At 43.4% G+C, this 21,787-nt stretch overlaps 1 protein-coding gene across 3 annotated transcripts in view; it reads right to left on the bottom strand.

Annotated features, from left to right (window-relative positions):
- The window catches only part of Frmpd3 (FERM and PDZ domain containing 3), a 93,133-nt gene that overhangs the window by 26,835 nt on the left and 44,511 nt on the right, over nucleotides 1-21,787 (bottom strand). For all 3 annotated transcript variants that reach the window (XM_021188087.1, XM_029534494.1, XM_029534495.1), the window contains 7 exons: nucleotides 19,024-19,131; nucleotides 16,172-16,303; nucleotides 13,894-14,013; nucleotides 8,880-9,016; nucleotides 8,414-8,540; nucleotides 5,963-6,052; nucleotides 3,851-4,030 (listed from right to left, as the gene is read on the bottom strand). In XM_021188087.1, coding sequence (XP_021043746.1) covers nucleotides 3,851-4,030; nucleotides 5,963-6,052; nucleotides 8,414-8,540; nucleotides 8,880-9,016; nucleotides 13,894-14,013; nucleotides 16,172-16,303; nucleotides 19,024-19,131 — 894 coding nt within the window. The remainder of the gene's footprint in view (nucleotides 1-3,850; nucleotides 4,031-5,962; nucleotides 6,053-8,413; nucleotides 8,541-8,879; nucleotides 9,017-13,893; nucleotides 14,014-16,171; nucleotides 16,304-19,023; nucleotides 19,132-21,787) is intronic.

Here is a 21,787-nt window from a genome sequence, read left to right as displayed (position 1 = left end):
AAGTCCTCTCATTACATCCCTCCAACTTTCTCCAGATTCTCTCACATAGACCAACTCTATTGACTACATTAGTCCCACTTGACTAATTCATGCTAATCTCCCTATTTTAAGGTCAGCCAATTAGCAATCCTAATTGCATCTGCACTTCTTATTCCATTCTGTCATAGCATATTCACAGGTTTGGAGGATTATGGAATAGACATATTTAGGAGGGGATTATTCTACCTATTGTACATGGTAAATCCTATTACAACTTATAACAATGATGACACCTAGTGGATAATTTCCCCCAAGTTTTCCTCTTGCATTATGTTAGTTGTTCCTAAGAGGGTCTACCTGAAGCATTTTTCACTTGGATTTACACCTTTGAGCACTCATATCATCTACCTGACCATTGCTCACTGCTCACTCCTAAACTGCAACCTTTTTGCCCCATCTATTCAGCCCAATCTTCGATTTATCCCTAAAGGTAGTGTTATCTCACCACCTAGTCATGATGTGCTGGAGTTCTTTACACTGGGGCACTGTTCTTTCTGCGCATTGGATATGTACAATAGGCAATAGGGCTGGGAATAAAACACACACATTGTGTACAACAAAGGAGGGGCCACCCATGCTCAGCACGCATTTCACATCTGTTCCTTCGCCTTACAGTTGCCTTGCTTCCGCCTATCTTACATGCTGGTCCAAATCAGCCTTCATTCTGTTAGCCCTCTGCTCAAGGACCTACAGTGCATTCCTACTAATCAACCACATTGAATCTAAAGTCCTCAAACTGGCCTGGGAGGCTTTTAACCGACTTGCTCTGCCCGCCCCTAATCTCTCCAATCTCTTCTCTCCTTATTTTCCTCTCCAGCCAAGCAACTATGCTTATCGACCTGCACATATGGCTTGCTTATTTCCGTGCTTGCTCCTTGCCTTTGAACACATCCCACTTCTCTCTGCTAATTCATGCCTATCACTTCAAGATCCAGCTTAAAACACCCTCTCGAGGAAGCTTGTTCTGGTTAACTCCTTCTTGTTCTTTTAATTCCATATTCCATACCACATTTATCTATGACATTTACTTCATACTGCTTTTTAAGAAAGAGGTTTATTTTAGTTATTTTTATTTGTGTGTGCGTGTCTTCCCCGAGAGGGTGAACCTCATGTGATTCCAGAGTTTTGTAGGTTCTGATGCTGTGTCAAGTTGGGTCATGTGTCCTTGTGATTCTAGTTGCCCTGATAAGAATGTAATTTCTCTGAAATGTTCATTCATGCTCACTGCTATGGGTGGATCACCCCATAGAAGCAGATCACCCTTTACTCAGGAGATCCATACTGACCCTGATTCAGCCTCTTTCCTCTCAGGCCTCTGGGCATATTGGCATGCCCACTCAAATTAGTTATATTACAAAATCATTTAGAGAAAATGAAAATAATAAATAAATCCTGAAATCCAATGAAATCAGTGTTTGCTGAGCAGTGGTGACACACGTACGCCTTTAATCCCAGCACTCAGGAGGCAGACACAGATCTCTGTGAGTTTGAGGTGGGCCTGGTCTACAGAACGAGTTCCAGGACAGCCAGGGCTATACAGAGAAACCCTGTCTTAAAAAAATTTTTTTTTTTTTGGTAATTTTCAGAGTAGGGCCCAGGTGTCTATTTTTCAAAACCTCTTGTGAAATTTCTATTTTGCTACTGATGTGGAAAATTCACTCATGGAATATTGAAAGCTGAAAACAAGAAACCCAAACCGACCTCTGTTTTATCCCCCTTCCCTTCTACATCTCTCTGATCCACACTCCCCTGCATGCCCTGCCTACATCTCTCTGAGCCACACTCCCCTGCATGCCCTGCCTACATTTCTCTGAGCCACACTCCCCTGCATGCCCTGCCTTTCTTCCCCCTTCCTTAGCAGTTCATCTGGCCTTTTACCCAACAACCAGGAGAGTAGCAACCAAATGGTTGGGAAAGTGGCCACAAGCCAGTTAAACATCAGCACCAGGCAGGTTCCCAAGCCACTGGGAATCCTGGGAATCACAGGTGGGAAAATGAACATGTTAAAGCTTCCTGGGTTTTACAAACACAAAAATAAATGATTGGTTCTTTTTAGAAACAGCAAACACTCCACCTCTTAATCTGTTAACAACATGTCCTCGTGGGCAATCCTTTAAGAAGGGAAAGCTGTCCCTCCTCCTGTGTACCTCTGCCAGCTGGCAGGCAGGCCTGCATCCCCCCCCCAACCAGGCCCACAACAGGTCACTGTATTCAAACAGGAGAGCTGTGGAGGGGGTGGCTGACCATTGCTGCCAGACTTGCAGAGGCAGCGACAGCTGCTTGCCAGTCTGAAAGTCTCGCTCTATGGGGAAAATGCTGAGGTTTGAAGAGAGCAGGGCTCTGGGAAATGAAAGAGGAAGTTGGTTCTGATTGTTTCTCTACTCCCCAGGCCCCCCTAAGTCCATGCTCAGACACTCACCTTCCATAGTTCAAAGTGGGTAGTCCCCAATCAGTACACATGTGGGATGGGTGGGGGTGGGTTAAGGCATTCATTTCTTTAATTTCTGAGGCAGACAGGCCGGGTCTAGTAGGGTGGTCAGAATCTCTAAGGCTGCTCCATTGATCTTGAAGTTCATGTGAGAGTGATTTTCTCTTTTACCTTTGGCTGTGCTGGGAGGGAACCTACCCCCCCCCAAGCTAATTAAGTGCTCCATTACCGAGCTTCCTCTCCAGTCCCAAGAGCTGGGAAGATGGCTCAGTTAGCAAAGTGTAAGCACGAGGACCCAAGTACCAGCCATGTAAACAAACAGGACTCAGCAGCAGTGTGCCTGCAATCCAAGCGCAGGGAAGATAAAGACAGGAGGATCTCTGGGCCTTGTGGGGCAAGCTCTTGGTTCAGTAAGAGACCCTATCTCAAAAAGGCAGAGAGCAATTAAGGAAGACACCTTTGGACTCCACTTGCATGTGCACATATACCTGTACACGTTGAACACTTATGATCACTTTGAGACATGGATTCACTCGTTGTGAAATTTAATCTTCCTCATGGCTTACCAAGTGCCTATGAATACAGACAGGTATGCCACACCATACCCAGCTATAGGAATTTTATTTTCTTCCTTTTTTTTTTTTCATTTGAGACATGAGCTAGCTACATAGCTTAGGCTGGCCTTGATAGCCATAAGTTCAAGTTTCTCTGTGTGCTGTGATAGGAATAATTGCAAAACCATGGTTTGGCTTGCACACAGTGCTCCAGTTCTCTGTGGAGTACTGACTCGGGTTGACCTGATACTTTCCAGTCCTCCAGAGTGCTGGGTGGTAACTTGAATGAGAACGATCCCGATAGGCTCCTAGGTTTGAATATTTGGTCATTTCCAATTGTCAGAGCTGTTTGGGAAGGATTAGAAGGTATGGTCTTCTTGGAGATGTCACTAGGAGGTGGATTTTGAAGTTTCAAAAACCCACACCATTCCCAGTTAGCTCTCTCTTCCTTGTACTTGTGTCTCAGCTACTGCGCCAGTGTCATGCTGGCCTGCCTGCTGCCATGTTCCATGCCATGATGTTCATGGACTCTAGCCCTCTGAAACTGTAAATCCCAAGTAAATGACTTATTTCATGAGTTGTCTTGTTGGTCGTGGCATTTTGGTATCTTAATCACAACAATAGAACAGTAACTATGGTATGCTGACTATCCATCTTAGGTGGGCTAAGTCTGAGAAGATGGAGAAGGGAGAGATAAAGACAGAGAGCCCTAGGGAGAAGCCCCTTCAGAATCCCCGAGCCTCACTTCACATACTCCAATTCTCTTTCCCTGTTCCTTGTGTGTGTGGGGTGTTTCTGGAGAGAAGCAGCACATCAAAGCAGGGCTCACCTTGGCATCCATGATGCTGGTCTCCACTCGGGCCACTCCTTGATTCTCCCGGAACAGCTGGATCTTGCTGATCTTGCTGAACTCGGACAGCACAGTGGTGAGGTTGGTTTTGAGGTCAATAACATGGCTGATGCCGTGACGGGGTCCCACCAGCAAAGTGGTGGCTGAGTGCTTCTCGTCCTAGTGTCCAAGTGTACAAGGCAGCATGTCCAGTAGCAGAAGAGGCAATGAGAAAGAGAAAAATATGTATTATGTTGGTTCTTATGGGGTATGTGAGGAGTGGGGGTAAGGGAGGAGAAATACCTGGGGCTCAGTGCCAGGGCTTAAAAGGTAATCTTGAGGGGAAAATGGTCTGGAACCTCCCTAGTACAGGATTCTAGATCCTCAGTCTAAATCACATCTTAGCTACAGCAGTAAGTTAAATGAGCTGCATCAAAATTGTGAGGTAGGTGAACTATGCTTTATTCTGGTGCCTTTGGAGAACTTTCTCTCGTCAAGCCTGGAGGTACTTCCCACAGTTGCTGCAAGCCATCGAAAGCTTCTAACCAATGCTTTTGCCTGACTAGGCAGCATTATGCCTGCCTTTCCCCTACCCTCCACCAACCGTCCTAAGGCATTCACGGTTGTTTAGGTGCTTAAAGACGGTCTCCCCAGATTTACACTTTGATAGGTGGGCTAGCAACCTTGACTCAAAGGAATGACCAAAAGGCATCTGATCAATGGCAGGATGGGGAAAGAGAGATCTGAGGGTATGTGTGAAGGGTGGAGCCAGGGGGCTTTCAATGTTCTACAAATCTCCCATGTACACATGGCTACTTCTAGGTCTGACACACTGGATTCCCTTACATGGAGCTGACAAACTCATTGAAGCCATCAAACCATCACCCCAGGAGTCACTTATGTCTGCCTACAAGCACTTCGATAAGCAGATTTTCTCCAGTATGCCATGCTAGCTCGACAGCGTGTTCCACAGAGCATGACAAGTACCTGGAGCCAATCAGTAAGATGATTTGGATTTCTTTTTACCAGTGTCAACTAGACTGGAACAGTCTTACGGGTGGTACCAGCTGAGCCCTGCCCCAGAGCGTTACTGTGCAGTGCAGATGCTGGGTAGGTAGGGGGCAGTATGGCCACTCAGGAAACCTGGACTAGGGGACTGTGGAAGTGTGTATATGTAGAGGCAAAGAGACAGACCAAGGGTTGGCACACTATGGCCCATCACTTGTTTCATATGTCCCGATGGCTAAAAATAAGATTTCAAAACATTTTTAAGAGATTGGAAAGAAGTCAAAATAACCATATTTCTGAAACATGATAATTCTATGAAATTCAATTTTCTGTGTGTCTTTAATTAGTTACTAGCACATTGCAACACCCATTTGTTAGTACATTGTAGCTGTTTTCATGCTAAGATAGCAAGGCTGACTGGCTGCTACAGAGGTACATTTGCTCTATCAACCAAAGGCAAAAAAAAATATTTGCTATCTGGCCCTTTACAAACAAGGGTTGTCAAAGTCTGGAATATAGGAAGAGGGGCAGAAAAGGATGGATAAGTGTCATTGGAAGCCGATATAGTTGGTCCTCATTAGCTATGGGGGGTTGGTTTCAGGACTCTGTTGCAGATACTAAAATCCATGGTTGTTTAGTTCCTTATATAAGATGACATGGCTTTTGCATAGCATCTGCACCTATATTCTTGTGTACTTTTGAGACAAAGTCCTACATATCCCAGAATGGCCTCAACCTTGTTCTTCAGCCTCTAGAATGCTGGAATTCCAAGCATGTAGCATCACATCTGACTCTAATGTATGCTTTAAAATCACCTCAAGATTACTTACAAAGCCTGACACAGTGCAAATATTGTGTAAATAGTTGTTAGACTGTTATGTCTAGAGAATAATGACAAGAAAAATGTCTATACATGCTCAGTAGCAACACATTTTTTTTCTTAGACTATTTTTGATTTGCAGTTGGTTGAAGCCATAGAGGTACTGGATGCTTTGAACATGAGAGGTGACTGACATTGTGTCTCCAGCCAAGAGCTGGTCCCTCCTCCACCGCCCCACATAACACACATACTTTGCCCCTCCCCCATTCCACCATCTCACTGACCAGGCCTACAGTGTTGAATAAAACACCAGTGAAGGTCGGAAGTTCATTCAGAATTCGAAGGTACTGGAGCTTTGCTTGAATGGCGGAGCCCTGTGGAAACAATCCACCCTGTGATGAGAATCCAGAGGAGCGCAGAAAAGAAAGCCCACATCCTCCCAGTGCAGTTTCAGCTTCCTATGGCAGGTACCAGTCATCAGCCTACTCCATAGAAATGAGCAAGGGCCTGGGTAAACCTGGAAGGAAGTTCCAGTTTGGATGGCTCTCACCTCCAGTAGTTCACCTGCCTTTCTAAGCCAGTCTCAGACAGCTTGATCCTCATGCCTAAAGCATCAATTGTTCTTGTTCTTGCATTAATTCTAGCATTTCTTCCAAACTGGGACATTCATCTAATCTATGCATCTCTCTTAAGATCCTTAGAATTGCTCTTGTCCCCTTGCTCTTCACTTTTTGCTCCTGCTCTGTCCCCTCACCCCTTCCCCATTCCCTTCCCCCTCTCTCCACATGCTCATGGCCGGCCTCTACTCCTCTACTTCTCTACTCTCTCTCTGCCTTTCTCTGCCATTACTACCCTCTTAACTCCCCTACCATGCTCCAAATAAACTCTATTCTATACGCTCTCTATATCTATCTATCTATCTATCTATCTATCTATCTATCTATCTATCTATCTAGAGAGAAACTTAGAGTCCCATTGAAACTGCCACATGCAATCTTGGGGTCCCACCCCATGTTTTCATACTGAGCACCTCTGAGCCTCTGTTCTTCAGTTGGGCTTCCAGGTCTCTGGAAGCAACTGAGCTTGTCTGGGGCAACTGAGCCGGAAACTTTTGACAGAGGACTCTTTCTTTGTCCTCTCATCTGAGGGTCACTAGTCACCAAATCATGTTTATTTTACCTCCTGATTTTCTCCTGAATGATCTATCCACATCAGTTGTCCTTATACCATTGCTTTGACATTCCTTCCTATGTCAGGGCTTTGGGTACTCTGTTTCTTTCCCACAGTTACCTCCACCTAGTGCTAGTGGGAGCATCCTAAAACATAGTAAATTTAGTCACATCAGCTTCCTGCTTTCAACTCCTCTATGAGTCACTGCTGCCTATTCGGATTACATATAACCCCTTTCTGTGGCACAGAAAGCCCTTCAAGAACTGGCTCCTATGAACCTCCCTAATCTCCCTTCTGTCTCTACCTCCACCATCTCCATGTCTCTAATATTCTGTAGCTTCGCATAGGCTGAACTATCGTTATTTTCCCTGCTACCATGACTCTCATTTCTGGGCTTCTGTAGAGATGGATCTCCCAGCTCAGGGAAGTCTTCCTTTTAGTACTGCTTCTAGTAATTCATCTAGACAAGCTCCTATCTGTCCATCTTTCAAGTCTCAGCTCTGGCACTAAATATACAAGTTTTTCCTCTCCTAGCCTGGACTTGGCACCTGTCTCTCCTGAACACATCCAGAGTGCCAGTGCCTGCTGCTTTGTGTTGTGGATGATATTTTTATTTCCCTACTTGACTATGCCTGACTCAAGGGCTGAAGCCAGGCTTTCTTCAGTAGAGCACTGGGGATGCATAGAAAAAAAACCACTTTGCTATGGAGATGGTGGTGAGCACTGGTGCTCTCAGCCAAGGGGGGTGGTGGTGGTGGTGGAAACCAATCTGATTAAACATGCACAGTAAGGTGGGGATGGCTTAGCTCTCTGGGGAAATTTGCATCTTAAAAGGGAAGCTAGTTGGTAATTCAAGAAATCTGGAATGGGTGGCAGATATGGGGGTGATTGTGTCTCCTGTCTACATCTGCATGCTGATTCTAGTATTTGTCACCATCCCCCAGCGTCTTGGGCAGGAAGCACAAGCAGATGGAGTGTTAGCAGCCTAAGAAGGCTCAGCAGGGCCGGGGTAGGTGGGGAAAGAAAGCCTCTCAAGAGACAAAGACTCTCCTGTCCATGTCACAGGATGCAGAGGATACTGCAGTAGTTGCCCCAGTTCTGTGCTGGACTTTTATCATCTCAGACTTCCTCCTCTAGGACTGGTGGACTAGAAAGGTGGGAAGGGACGGTGCAGTCACTGTCATGGAAAGCATGTGCATCCCTCAGGGGCCAATACCTTCCACAGGACAGGTGCTTAATTGGTACTAATTGGGGAAAGATTCCCAAGAACGACCTTCCTCATTGCTCCTTTGCTTCAAGGACATTGTGGCTTGCAGTGATGTGTTGCTTAGTCTACTTGGGCTAAGTGTGGATTTGGAGCAAACTCCTTTCTATAACTACCCCATCCCTGGCCAAGCCAGATGTGCACATGAGTCAGAAAGAATAATGGAATATGCACCCAAGTAAGAAAGAGCGACAGAGTGTACACTTGAGTCAGGAGTAGTAGGGATCCCCAGAGTACCACCCAGGACCCCTCTGAGGCCTTTAGTGTTTAACAGTGGTATCCAATGGCTTCTTCTGGATACCTTGGTGCTGCTAGAAGGATGCATTTGATGGGCCTTCAGCTGTTGAGAGAGTGACTTCCGAAGGTTCTTCTCTTTGATGCCCTGTAGGAGGGAGGGGGGAAGAAAGGGTTCCAAGCCCCACTCCTTCCTAGAAACAGAAGAAAATCAGGAGATTAGTGAGAGAGACAAAGTATGATCATGGGAGGGAGATGGTCAGAAAGAATCTGAGTAATTCTGAGAGACAGAGATGGAGGAACAGAGACTAGGAAGAAGAGAAAGAAGGATATAAAGACAGGCAAACCACGGGTCTGTACACAGCAGAAACCAGAGCTCTGAAGCATGGGACTTGAGTGGGGTAGACCTCAGGAACTCAAATTCCTACCCCCATAGAATGCCTATGACTTTGTAAAACAGAGCACAGCTCAACAATTCCATCTTCTTACACCAAGCTATTTGTTCCCTCCAGAAGGGCCCTTTCGCAACTCACTCCACATTCTTGAGTGTGATCTTCTGACTAGGCCGAGTGGCTGAGACAGTGATATAGATGTGAAGGGCAGCAAGGCCCAAAAGCATCTCTGGCTTAGGTTCCATTCCAAAGCGTTCTCGGATAACATCATTTCGACTCTGTGAGAGAGGGCAGACCAAATCCGTCAGTTAAAGGAAACATCCCTTCCCTTACAACTCCCCTTAGATCTCAGAAAAGAATCACACTACCAGGAAGACATGATAGATAAATGAAAGAGGGGGCTACTGCCCTTGGGGAAGAGACAACAGAGGAGCTTTCAGTCACAGGGACACTATTTAATCAGTTCAGTAAATATTAGACCCTTCTTAGGGCAGGTCACATAACAAGACACAGTGGGCAGAAAAATCCAGGTTACCGTTCAAGTGGGACCTGGAGTATTCCCTTTCATTCTTCTGTTATAAGAGACACCTCACCTTTCTGGGGGTTCTGTATCTCAATCATGAGCCATACCAGGCTCTTCTACTAGTTCAGATGAGAACAAGGAGAGAAAGGCACAGGGAGAGTCTCTCTGTGGGACTCTGATCCAGAAGCCCAGGGTGAGAGGTTGATTGCGGAGATGGAGCAAACATTCTCTTCCTTGAGGTCCAGAGGACAAAAATACTGATGAGTCAATATTCCTTATACTGGCTTAGAAGGAATACCGGGTAGTCAGTAGTCAAGTGCATGACAATGTTCTAAATTCTAAGGGTTAGTACCCTAGCTATCAATGACTCCACCTTCACGGTTGTCCTTTGGTTGAGGTTGTAAAACAGTAGGGCATGGGACTAGGGAGCCACAGTGCTATCACAATAACAAAGGAAAAGATACACACTCGCACGCACCCCCCCCCACACACACACACAAGATACTTCTTCAGCTGAGAGTGGTGGCTCATGACTGTAAATCCAGTAATTTGGAGGCACAAGAATCAGAAGGCTAGCCTGGGCTACACAGTGAGTTCTAGGCTGGCCTCATCAAGATCATGACTGTATCCAAAAAGGGAAGTGAATGAGAAGAAAACTGACAATGTTTATCTATACAGAAAATCCAGGAGAGTCTACAAAAACCTACTAAAACAATTCACTGAGTACGGCAAAGTTACAAGGCATAAAATTACAGTAAAAGTGTATTTCTACAAGTTACTAATAATCTAAATCATTGCTGGGTATGGTGGCTCACACCTATAATCCCAGTAGTTGGAAGGCTAGGGTAGGAACACGGATCTCAAGTTCAATAGTAGCATGAGCTAAACAGTCTCAGACCAGCCAGAGTTACAGAATTAAACTATGTTTCAAAAACAACAGCAGCAGTAGCAACAAAATAAAAATATTTATAATGATATAAAAAAAATGAATAACAAGTAGGAATAAACCTGACAAAATATGTGAAAAAATTATATACCAAAAACTTAGAGAACATTACAGAGGAAAATTAAAGACAACAATCAGTTTAGAAATACTTTGCTCATGGGCTGGAAGACTCAGCATTGTTAAGATCTCAGTTCTATCTTAATCAATCTACAGCTTCTGCACAACTCCAATCCAAATCATATTAAGATTTTTAGTAGAAATCAACAAGCCAATTCTACAATTCCCATGAAAAACTGCAGAGGACCTAGAATAAAAACAGTTTTTAAAAGAAGAACAAAGTTGGGGACAAGCACTACTTGATTTGAAGACTTATAAAGCTCTAGTTATCAACAGAATGCATTGTTGGCATAGGGATAGACAGGTAGATCAATGGAATGAAATAGCGGTTGGGAAATAGATCTACAGATATACAGATAACTGCTTTCCCACTAGGTTTGGTGTTTTATTACTTAAAGACTGCTTTTGAATAAAGGTATGAAGGCAATTCAGTGAGGAAAGTTTAGGGTTTTCAATGAGTGGAGCCTCAATACACACAGACACACAAAGACACACACACACACACACACACACACGAATAGACACATCGATGGCTACATGTTTCCTAAGATATGACACTAGAAATGCTATCCATAAAAGAAAAGATTAACAAACTTGACTTTATCAAAATTCAAACATCTGCTTTGTGAAAGACACTGTTTAGAGACCAAAAAGGCCAGACACAGACTGGGAGGAAATAATTGTAAATAACATATCCAACAAATGACTTGTTTCCAGAATACATAAAGAACTCTCAAAACTTGATAATCAGAAAATAAATAAGCCAAATAAAAAGGCAGGCAAATGATTTGGACAGACATTTCATCCCAGAAAATACACAAAAAGTGAACACATGGAAAATTATCCAACACCATTAGGTACTAGGATAATGCAAATGGAAAACTTAGAGAGGTACTACTATACACTATTAGAATGACTAAAGTAGGGCTGTTGAGATGGCTCAGCGGGTAAGAGCACTGACTGCTCTTCCGAAGGTCCTGAGTTCAAATCCCAGCATCCACATGGTGGCTCACAACCACCCATAATGAGACCTGATGTCCTCTTCTGGTGCGTCTGAGGACAGCTACAGTGTACTTATGTATAATAGTAAATAGATCTTTGGGTCGGAGCAAGCATGGAGAAGCTAGAACTACTTCTATACCATACATGATGGATAGGAATGTTAGATGGTGCAGCCACTTAGAAAAATAGTATTAACATTTTTTTTTTCAGAAAACTGATCACACCATTCTGTTATTAGCTATTTACTCAAGAACAAAGAAAGCGCACATCTATGTAAAGACTAGGACATGGATATTCATACATGTTGTATTTGTAATAGCAAATAGCTGGAAATAGACCAAATGAGCATCAACATGGGTAACAAATTCTGATACCATGAATACTACCCAATAAGAAAAAAGAACTATGGACACATTCAACAATAAGGATGGATCTGGGAATCTTTATACTGAGGAAAATCAGTCAGATCAAAATATTGTATGGTTTAATTTCCATAAACTCTTGGAAATGAAAACAAATCTGTAGTGACAGAAAGCCAGTCAGAGGTTGCCTGGGGATGTGAATTACATAGGAGCCCGAGGAAATGTCAGTGAATATTGCATGTGGTGATGATTGTGGGTGAAAGTTTATCACTTCAAACACAAGTAGTGCATTATGTGCTAATTAGACCTCAGTAAAAACAACTGATTTTTTTTTAAGGAAAAATCCAGATGAAGTCCACATTATCACAAAGTGGAGAAATATTCTGGGCATGATCTTGTCATCAAATTCCAAAATACTTGAACCAAGGCAATCCCCAGAAGTTTGAATGAAGAAATTCAAGGCAAACAAAATGAGAACTAAACTATACAACCCATTGTGCCCCTAGAGGTTTGGCAAATGAACTTGAGGCTGAGAAATGTTCCTAACATTTTAGGTTGCCAGAAAGGGCAGAGAGGACAGCCACCAGGTCCCTCATTGCATGGTCCCAGGTGTCACCCTCGGAGACAGAGGAAGTTTAAATTTTTTCTCTCATCAAGTGCTGCATATGTTCTGTGGGCACCTAAAACCCAACAGGCCCTAAAATGAACTTATTTTATCTCCAAATTCATGGGACTCTATTCACTTAGATGATGACTGATACCATCTCTACTGATACTCAGCAAATCAAAACCTTTAAATCTCCCTGGGATCCCAATCCATACGCCCATCAACCAGAGCCCTTTGGGTGATGACCAGATGATTCTCTTTTTGGTATTCTCCCCAGCATGATTTCTTTACCTTGACTGTACATATCCTGGATAAGTTTTAAAAGCCTCCCTAGACCTTGGATCCCCCGAATTTGGAGTTACAGATAGTTGTGAACTACCATGGCAGGTACTGGGAATTGAACCCAGGTCTTCTGGAAGAGTACCCAACGTTCTTAACCACTGATCTATCACTCCAGCACACTTCCAGGTAATTCTAATGTGCAGGCATGGTTAAGGAACCACTGTCCTGAAGTAGTTCCACTGTCTCAAAGGCTTTGGCAAGGACAGTGCTAAACTCTCATGGAGAACCGAATGTGGTGATGTCTGCCTGTAGACCCAGCATCTGGAGCATCTGGATCTGGTCTACCTGGTAGCAGAGGTTCAAGGTTCTCCTGAAGATAACGCAGTGTATTTGGGGTCAGCCTGAGATACCCAAGACCCTGGTTTTGTGTTTTGTTTTTGTTTTTAATTTGACTGAGCTTAAGGACCAATAATTTGCATCTCTAACTAGTATCCAATTGATGATGCTGTTGGTTCAGGGCCCGTATTCTGAGAAGCACTGCTCAGCTTCCAGAATAAACTCAATTCTCTCCATGGCCTCCCAACCATTCACTCTCTGTTCCCTAGCTCTCCAATTTCATTTTCTATTGCTTCTTACATCCTGTACTGAAGCTGCAATAAATCACTTGCATTTTTTCTTTTTTTTCTTGTCAGCATGCCTTTGAAAGTGCAAGGGCTCCTGCTTGGAATACGGACCCTCTTTTCCATCTTACTACATAGCAAACATTTACTTCACAGCTAAGGGTATACACATATCTTTTCTTCTGTGACACCTTCATTGTCTTTCTCTCGTGTAGGTCTGGAAGACTGCTTCTTGGATGTCATTGACAATGAACCCTGCTGAGGTTATATTTATAGATATATGAACTCTAGTGAAAGAAGTCTATTCTTTCTTCATCTCTGGTTGTCATGACTTGACCCAGAGTGTGGCTTTAATAAATGTTTCTGGATGGAGTAAGGTCAAAATCATCTCCTCACTTAACCTAGGTATTTGGGGGTTGAGAGTTTCAGACCTCAAAAGAACTTGTCAAACCTTGGAATTCTGTGGAAGAACCAGAATTACTGGGGTTGCTTGTTTCTGAAAACAGATGGGTTCTGGGTAGACAAGTAGATAGTATTTTGACCGTCAAATTCAAGTCACCAGACCAGCCACCTTGAAAGGAAAGGGCTTTCAGAGCAAGCTAAAGGTCAAACTTACATAGTAACTTCATTGTGATGGCAGAACACCCTGCTTGTTTGCTTGATCATCTATCTTTGTGTTCCCAAGCTGGACCCTACCTGGATGTATAAGTACTCGAAAGCGGCAGGATCCCGACGGAGCAGCTCCACTGGGTCCTTGGGAAAGAAGCTTATTCGGAAGAGGCATTTCATTCCATGGTAGTGTGTCCGCTGCACGACCTGAGACCCAGTGGGGAGAGAGTGGGGAAGAAACAATGGAGTCAATGACTGGGTGGTGGCAGGCAGCTAGGCAGCTTCTTAAAGTAGGGCTTATGGATGAGCAAGGCTGCTGTTTCCTACTCTTGTCTCAAACATGACAAATTCATATCAAGCGTTCTCTCATCTTGGGCTTTATTTTCCCTAGTTTGAGTTATCCATGGACAACCTCAGCCTAAAATAGGAAATTCATAACTTTTATTACAGTATAGCTTTATAATTACTATATATTTTATTGTTAGCTTATCAATGAAGCTTTTTTTTTTTTTTAAAGGAACGCACTTTGTAGACCTGGTTAGCCTGGCATTTTCTCTGTAGATTGGCTGGCCTTGAACGCATTCCTTTGTTTTCTGGGTCCTAGGATTAAAGGTGTGTTTTACCATGTCTGGCTGTGCCTAGTTTTTTTTTTTTAATCCCTTATTTAGGACATGGTCTTTATCAAGAATGGGGTCTATGTGGTAGCTCATGCCTACAACCCCAGGACTGGTGAAGATCATCACAAGTTTGAGAGCAGTTTGCACAAGACCCTGTTGTCTCATTGCTCCTAAAAAAAGAACTGAGTCTAAGTGCCAAGATGGGAGTTAGGAAGAGAAGGCTCCTGAGAATTTATCAGTTTCTTCTCGCAGACATGCTTAGTGTCTAACAGACTATTTGATGGCTAAAGAGTTCAAATCAAAGAGTGTAAACCATATTTGGAGATACAAATGAAACATTCTGGCAGTATACTGGTAAAATGTTGAACCCGGAGATGCATAATAGGGTTCATTATACTGTACTCCATATATATTGTTTATGTGAAAAATTTTATAGTAAAGAAGTTTGAAATTCCACTTGGAACAAGAAATCAATTTGACTCAGAGGATTATCTATTGGGTAGGATAGGAGGTGCTTAAGTTTTCTAAGCAGATACTACCTTGGATTGTATTTAAGCTGAAATTTGAATCTTTATTTTGAAAAAAAATACATTCTTTTTCTGTGTGTATCCGTCTTCTTTGTTTTGAGACAGGATCTCAGGCACGCCTTTCACTCAAACTCAGTGACTAGTCAAGGATGACCTTGAATTCCTCATCCTCCTGCCTTCTACCTTCAAGGGTTGAGATTAAGGTGTGTGCCACCATACCCAACAGCAAGAAAGGAGCAATAGGGCCTGGTGCATGCTGGCCAAATAGTCCATCAATGAGCTGCATCCCAAGCCTTGTGTCTTTGCTTTGTAGCTCAGGCTACTTTAGGTAGATCTTCCTGCCTAGTTTCTCATGTGTGCTATGGAGCTGGTTGGATTTATGAGTTTTGTTGGGCTTCCATACACGTTCTAAATGCTATATCTTCCTAACTTTCCCCTTTCTGCTTTTTCCCACCCTACCGTGGAATATTGACTGCCCTGTTCAGTTCTGTGATCTTTCCTAGTGGTTTGCTATGGGTGAAAACCCATACAGCAATCCTAGATTTCAACAGTCTTTTCCCATACAGTGTGGCGAGAAGTATGAGATAATTTGTTCTCTTCTACTTTGGAAGATGATGGATGCCACCTAGTCTTGATCCCATGTGGTCCATTTCTAACTACCATTTGATTCTACTTCTAACTTTTCTGTGTCACAGCCCTCATCTAAGAGGCCAAGTTTCTTGTTAGGAATCAGAAGGGTCTAGCAGGCGAAATTTCCAGGAAAAAGGAGAGTTGCCAATAGAGACCAAAACAAATGTCTTTGTTGGGTCACAAAGGGCATCAGAGGCTCTTTGGAGATGGATTGTAACCCCCTCAGGTAAGGCTAGGCTGTAGCTCAGAGGAAGAGTGATATACAAGTCCTTTGGTTCCATTCACAGAAGTACACATACACACATACACACACACACACACACACACCATATACATATACATATACATATACATACACACATGCATATACATATAAACATACACATGTAGACACATACACACATGCATACATATATACATGCACACATATGCACATACATACATATGCATATACACATAACCACATATACAAATACATACACACATTCCTAATCAGATTGGAACTATGACTTCTGGGAGTTGGCTAACCCCACCATGATAAATTTTCTAGATAAGCAGTGTCATGGATGCCAGAATCAAGGGATGACTTACATAAGCCAGGGGCTGCTTGTCCTGGAGAATCAGGAACTTGTGATTCTGTTCTGGCCCAGTATACTCAAGCACAAGAGCAAAGTGCTCAATGTACCTCAGGGAGAGACGGTCCTGTAGAGTCGCCATCACATCCTGTAGAAGGAAAAGAGGTGTTAGAGGGGATCTTTTCTGATTCTAACTCACTCAAAGGAAAGAACACAGGTGGAAATGCTTGAAATGAAGCACAGTAGTCCTGTGGAAGCCTTTGTAGAGGCCCAGCTACTGAGTTATGGGACCAGTAAAGGGCCTCATGAGTGTTACCCAGTTGCCTGGGCCCTGAGAAACACCAAAAGTTGTCTGAGAAGGGCAAGTATGTGTCCCTTAATTTCCCCACCCTGACATATGGTAATTGAAGGCTGTTTCCTTCCTACCTCTGTACCTTCATCTCTCCATCTTCCCACTCTCTATAAGATCAATCATTTCTTGAATGCTTATGGAGGGCCAGGCACTGTGTTGGTTCTCCACTTATCTCTCTTAAGTCAGAATGCCCATTTGGGTTTGTCTGTCAATGCTTAGGAATGAGCAAAATCCAAAGCTACATTTCTGTGATTAAAAAGTATACTTATTTCCAGATTCATAATCTAAATCAAATGACTTGAGCTACTGGCAAAATGTTCATTTTGGGCCAGAGCTAGTTTTTTATGGATGATCAATTTAGCAACTTGAAAAATGTGTCCACAAAGAGGAACGATGTCACGTGTCTGGAGTACAGTCATAGATCTGACTACTTTTGGGCTCCGTCTGCTCTGCTGCCCTACTTTTAATACTAGGGCGCCTGAGAACATATTCGTGGGTGCTGCTCACATGTCAGTTTTGAGGCTTTGGCCATCTATTTGCTGTGGCTTCAGCATACACATTTCAGTGTGTACATTTACACAGCCAGCATGTCTCAATCCCCAAAGGCTGGAGGGAAGCAGGCTTGGGATTTCAGAGCTCTCTGATGGCCAGAGCTGCCAAAGCATCACTTGTGTGTGAGATACTCAGTCATTTGAACAGAGGGCTGCAAAGTGCTGGGTACTTGAGAGGATTTCTTTGTGCTATTCATGTAGATACAGAGGCTCAAGTGTTACTAGAACCCTGGCATAGTCAGATGCATTTTTTTTCGCATTTAAGTTGCATTGAGATTTGGACAGCCAAGCCAGTGATTTTTAACTGGTGTTAAATGTTTAACTACCACCATACCAGACTGTCATTTCATCCAGGTTCTTCTTTGGGACAAGTGGCTTAGAAGACTGTCAAGAGTTCTAATGAATAGCCATGCACCTTTGCTGAAGTGCAAAGTAAGACTGAGTGCCAAAGGTTGGCACTGCCTAGATGCCATAGTGGTAGTGGCATTGTGAGGTAAGGAGTGCTCTGAGCTCTATGACTAAGAAAGGTTGGTCAGTGCACTTGGGTATTGACAAGTCAACAGTGGGCATATTAACCTTGAAGAAACTCCAAGGGAGATTCTGGCAAACTGGGTGGCCTAGTTATATTTCAATGTTTCCTTTCATAGCTTAAGATGTTCTATAGCCAAGAGACCCTGCCACAGCTTCCTAAGGAGTACATTTGGATCTTACTTAAGCTCCTTAGAGATACCTACCTAGGCCTAAGTCTTCCAAAGAAACTTTGGGCAGGGCAATTAATTATTCAGGAACTGTTCTGTCCTCTGAAGGACACTTAGCATCTCTGACCTTGAGACACTAAGTGCCAGTAGCATGATATATCATGGGATGGCTCCAAAAACACACTTAGAACTTCCTTAAACCAATATAGGAATGATCAATAAGCTCTGGTAGAAAACATTGGTAAGGCCACTCTGAGCACCTGATCATTCCTCTGAGCAAGAGTTTTCTGACTAAGTATGTTTCTTCCTCTCCCCCTTATTTCCTTCCAAAAGGCTTTCCCCTTGTAACACAGGCTGATGTCAAGTCTGTAATTCTCCAGATTTAGCCTCCAGAGTACTAGGTGTACAGGCCTGTGTGAGCATGCCTGATGGGATTCTTTATTTATAGGGTCATCTTGGTCCTTGCATGGGAACCACAGGTAAACTCTGGGAAAGGCAAGATTCCTGGGCATGTGTCAAGACTGCCTAGCAATCTGGACAGCCTTGATTGCATAAGAACATTCATTCTTGGGATGGTGTTCTACTTCTGGCAAGAGTCCAGAAGACTCAGGGATAGATATTTCTGTCCCAGTGAAGAGTTAACGTCGGGAAATTCATATCACCACCTCTACTCTTCAGGACTAAGAGAATCACTAGGACTTTTTGACGCCTGGCTGAGCTGTTAAGAATCACAGTCCAGTAATTGCTCTTCCTGTGAAAAGAATAGCCAAAGGGCTGTGGCTGGATTTCTCAAATCTTGCTTCAGTGCTTAAGATTTGGTTGTTATTTAAAAAGCAAGACATGGGTAAGCTAATCTCCCAAGAGATCACATTTGTTTATTTCTCTGTGTAAACTTGTGTAGGTGTTATTGTATCAATATAAATAAATCACTTTGGCTTTATAAATGGCTTAATGATCTTCCCATTGCTTAGTTCCTAAGAGTCCTGAAGGACCCCATGTATGAACATAAAGTAGTTGACAAGCAGATGTGCATTCATGTGCACGCACTTGCGCATGCGTGGGACACACACATTTTTACAATAATTAGCGCACAGCTGGGCATGCAATTTCCTACTACCCACCTCATCTGAGGATTATGTTTGTGCAGCCGTGCACTCCAGAGCATAGAGAGATCAAAGCAATCTTGTTCCAGCCATGAAGCTAACGTGAGCAATCTCAGAGGAACACAAACAAACAGGTACCCTAGGTGAGAGGATTGCTTATGTACCTTAACAGTGGTCCGGCCATCAAATGTGAATGACTTGATCTGCCCATTTTCTAGGAAAACCTTCAGGACGTTGGGGATGAGGAGGAGAGCTTCCTTCTTCATCATTTTCTATGGATACACAGGAGAGGGGAGGAAGACAGAGGGGGTGTTGTAGAAAGGAAGGGAAAGAAGATGATGGAGGTAGGGGGTCAAAACAGTGCAAGAAGAGACAGAGGAAGGACCAGATCAATAATAATGCTATATGCAGACAAGAACAAAATCCCCAAGATGCTGAGCCATATCCAAATTCACTCCTCTTTATTCTATCATGGTATATTTACATTCCACTGCAGTTTGAAGCTCTGGATCAGTAGAGACCATTATGCACAGTATGAATTACACATGGAAGGTTTTATTTGGAGACCACTTCATACACCTCAGTCTATCTGCAGACTTCTTTTCCTACCAGGTCCATTCTTTGCTTTTCTTCTGCCACTCTCTGATGTTTGGGATGGTGTTCAAAGCCTCTGTGCTAGGCAAATACCCTACCATTGAACCACTTTGCTAGCTCCTTAGGGTCCTTTTTTTTTTTGCTTTGCTTTTTGGAGTCAGGTTTCTATTATGTAGCCTCAGACTGGAACTCACTGAGTGGAGCAGGCTAGCCAGAACTCACAGAGATCTACCTGGCTCGGCTTCTCAAGTGCTGAGATTAAAGGTGTGTACCACCCTGCCTGGTTCTTTTTTTTTTTTTTTTTTTTTTTAAGATTTATTTATTTATTTATTATATGTAAGTACACTGTAGCTGTCTTCAGACACTCCAGAAGGGGGAGTCAGATCTCATTAGGGATGGTTGTGAGCCACCATGTGGTTGCTGGGATTTGAAATCAGGACCTTCAGAAGAGCAGTAGGGTGCTCTTAACCGCTGAGCCATCTCACCAGCCCCCTGCCTGGTTCTTTAGGCCTTTATAGATCTGGATCCTGTCTGCTTCTGTGGATTCAAGTCTGACCATTGTTAGAAACCGCACTTCTTTCATGCCTTCTCATCTCTGACAATTCATCATTCAGGGACTGCCTTACTAGCTTCAGGGCTCTCAGTGTCTCTTACACTGAGACACTAAGTGCTCATAGTACACACACACAAAAATCATTGTGATAACCAAAAATACTCTTAAACATTTCCAAAAGCTCTTTGAAAGTGGGCTGCATTGATCCTGGTTCAAAAGCACTCACTGGCAAAGTCCGTTTCTGAATAACTGATAATTCCTTTGTGGGAGCTTTCCTGGAACGGGGGTTCATTTATAAATAGTGAATGTGAATTTCTCAATTAACAAAAAAAAAAATCAATTAAATAATGGCCATTTTTCCGTCTTCCTCTTTCTCTCCCTGGAAAGCTCCTATTCAACCTTCAAAATCAAGCTTAAACAAGTATCTTATAAAACCATGAATCTAGTCTTCCCAAGTTTTTCTAAAGCAATCTATATACTCCTTTCTTAGTCTCAGTCTCTCTCTCTCTCTCTCTCTCTCTCTCTCTCTCTCTCTCTCTCTCTCTCTTTCTCTCTCTCTCTCTCACTTTTTTGTTTGTTTGTTTGTTTGTTTGAGACAGTGTTTCCTCTGCGTAGCCCTGACTTTCCTGGAACTCTCACTCTGTAGACCAGAGTGCCTCTGCCTCCTGAGTGCTGGGATTAAAGGTGTGTGCCATCACTGCCCAGCAACACACACATTTTTTTTTTTTGTGTGTGTGTGTGTGTGTGTGTGTGTGTGTGTGTGACAGGGTCTTCCAATGTTGCCTAGGCTAGCCACAAACTCACAACTCTCTTTTTCCACCTCCCGGGTACTAAGCTAAAATATGTGCTACCAGGCTGGTCTCTTTATTCCCCTCTGTGTACTAGGACTACAAACATGTATCACTATACCTAGCTTCCAGCAATATTTCGAAAAACATCTGTCATTTAGAATCAAACAGTAAACTCAGAGCACAAAGACCACATCTAGTCACTGTTATGGTGCCGGCAATGAATAATAGCATGGCTGGTACATAGTTGGTGTTAAATAAGTGACTGCTAAATGAATGAACAGTAGGTGCTTACTATATGCTTACTTGAATGATTAGATTCACAAGAAGGATGCACACATGACTGGGCCAGCATCATCTGTTCTAGGATTAATTGTAGTGTATAGGTTGCCAGATGCTTTAACTCCGTGGCAGCCACGGAACCTCTCTTGCATACTTAGCTAATGCTGAGCATCCAGAGAGCTACAGCAAAGGTAGAGGTCCTAAGATGGCCCTGATGGGTGCGCATATCTTTAGTCTCAACATTGGAGAGGGACAGGCTGCTAGACCTCTGTTAGTTGGAGGTTAGCCTGGTCTACATAGGGAATTCTAGGACAGCCAGGGCTACACAATGAGATTCTGCTTCAGATAGATAGATAGATAGATAGAGTCCAACTTGAATTCTTGCTGCCATTCCCTGTCATGTATGAACATTATGAACCTCAAACAAAGTACCTGGTATAAGGAGGGTAAGGCTTCTGTGGAAGGCCAATTAGGTTCTGAGTTTTGAATGAGACAGACTGTCAGAGAAACCTGAGTAGAATAGTCCAGATCCAGCAGCTGTTGTGGATAAAGCATCAAAGATGCAAGTCCCAAGCTTGGGCATGGCTGACAGTGATGGGGGCCAGAAGGCAAGTTGGAGGGGATCAAACCAAGGAGGAAAGCCATGGATATCAATTTGGAAAGGTGCGATGATGATGTCCAGGCCTTGCTGATCCTAAGATGCCCCACTCC

The sequence above is a fragment of the Mus pahari genome, chromosome X (genome assembly GCF_900095145.1).
Source record: "Mus pahari chromosome X, PAHARI_EIJ_v1.1, whole genome shotgun sequence".
Taxonomy (NCBI): Eukaryota; Metazoa; Chordata; class Mammalia; order Rodentia; family Muridae; genus Mus; species Mus pahari.
This window is presented reverse-complemented; position numbering and strand designations above follow the sequence as displayed.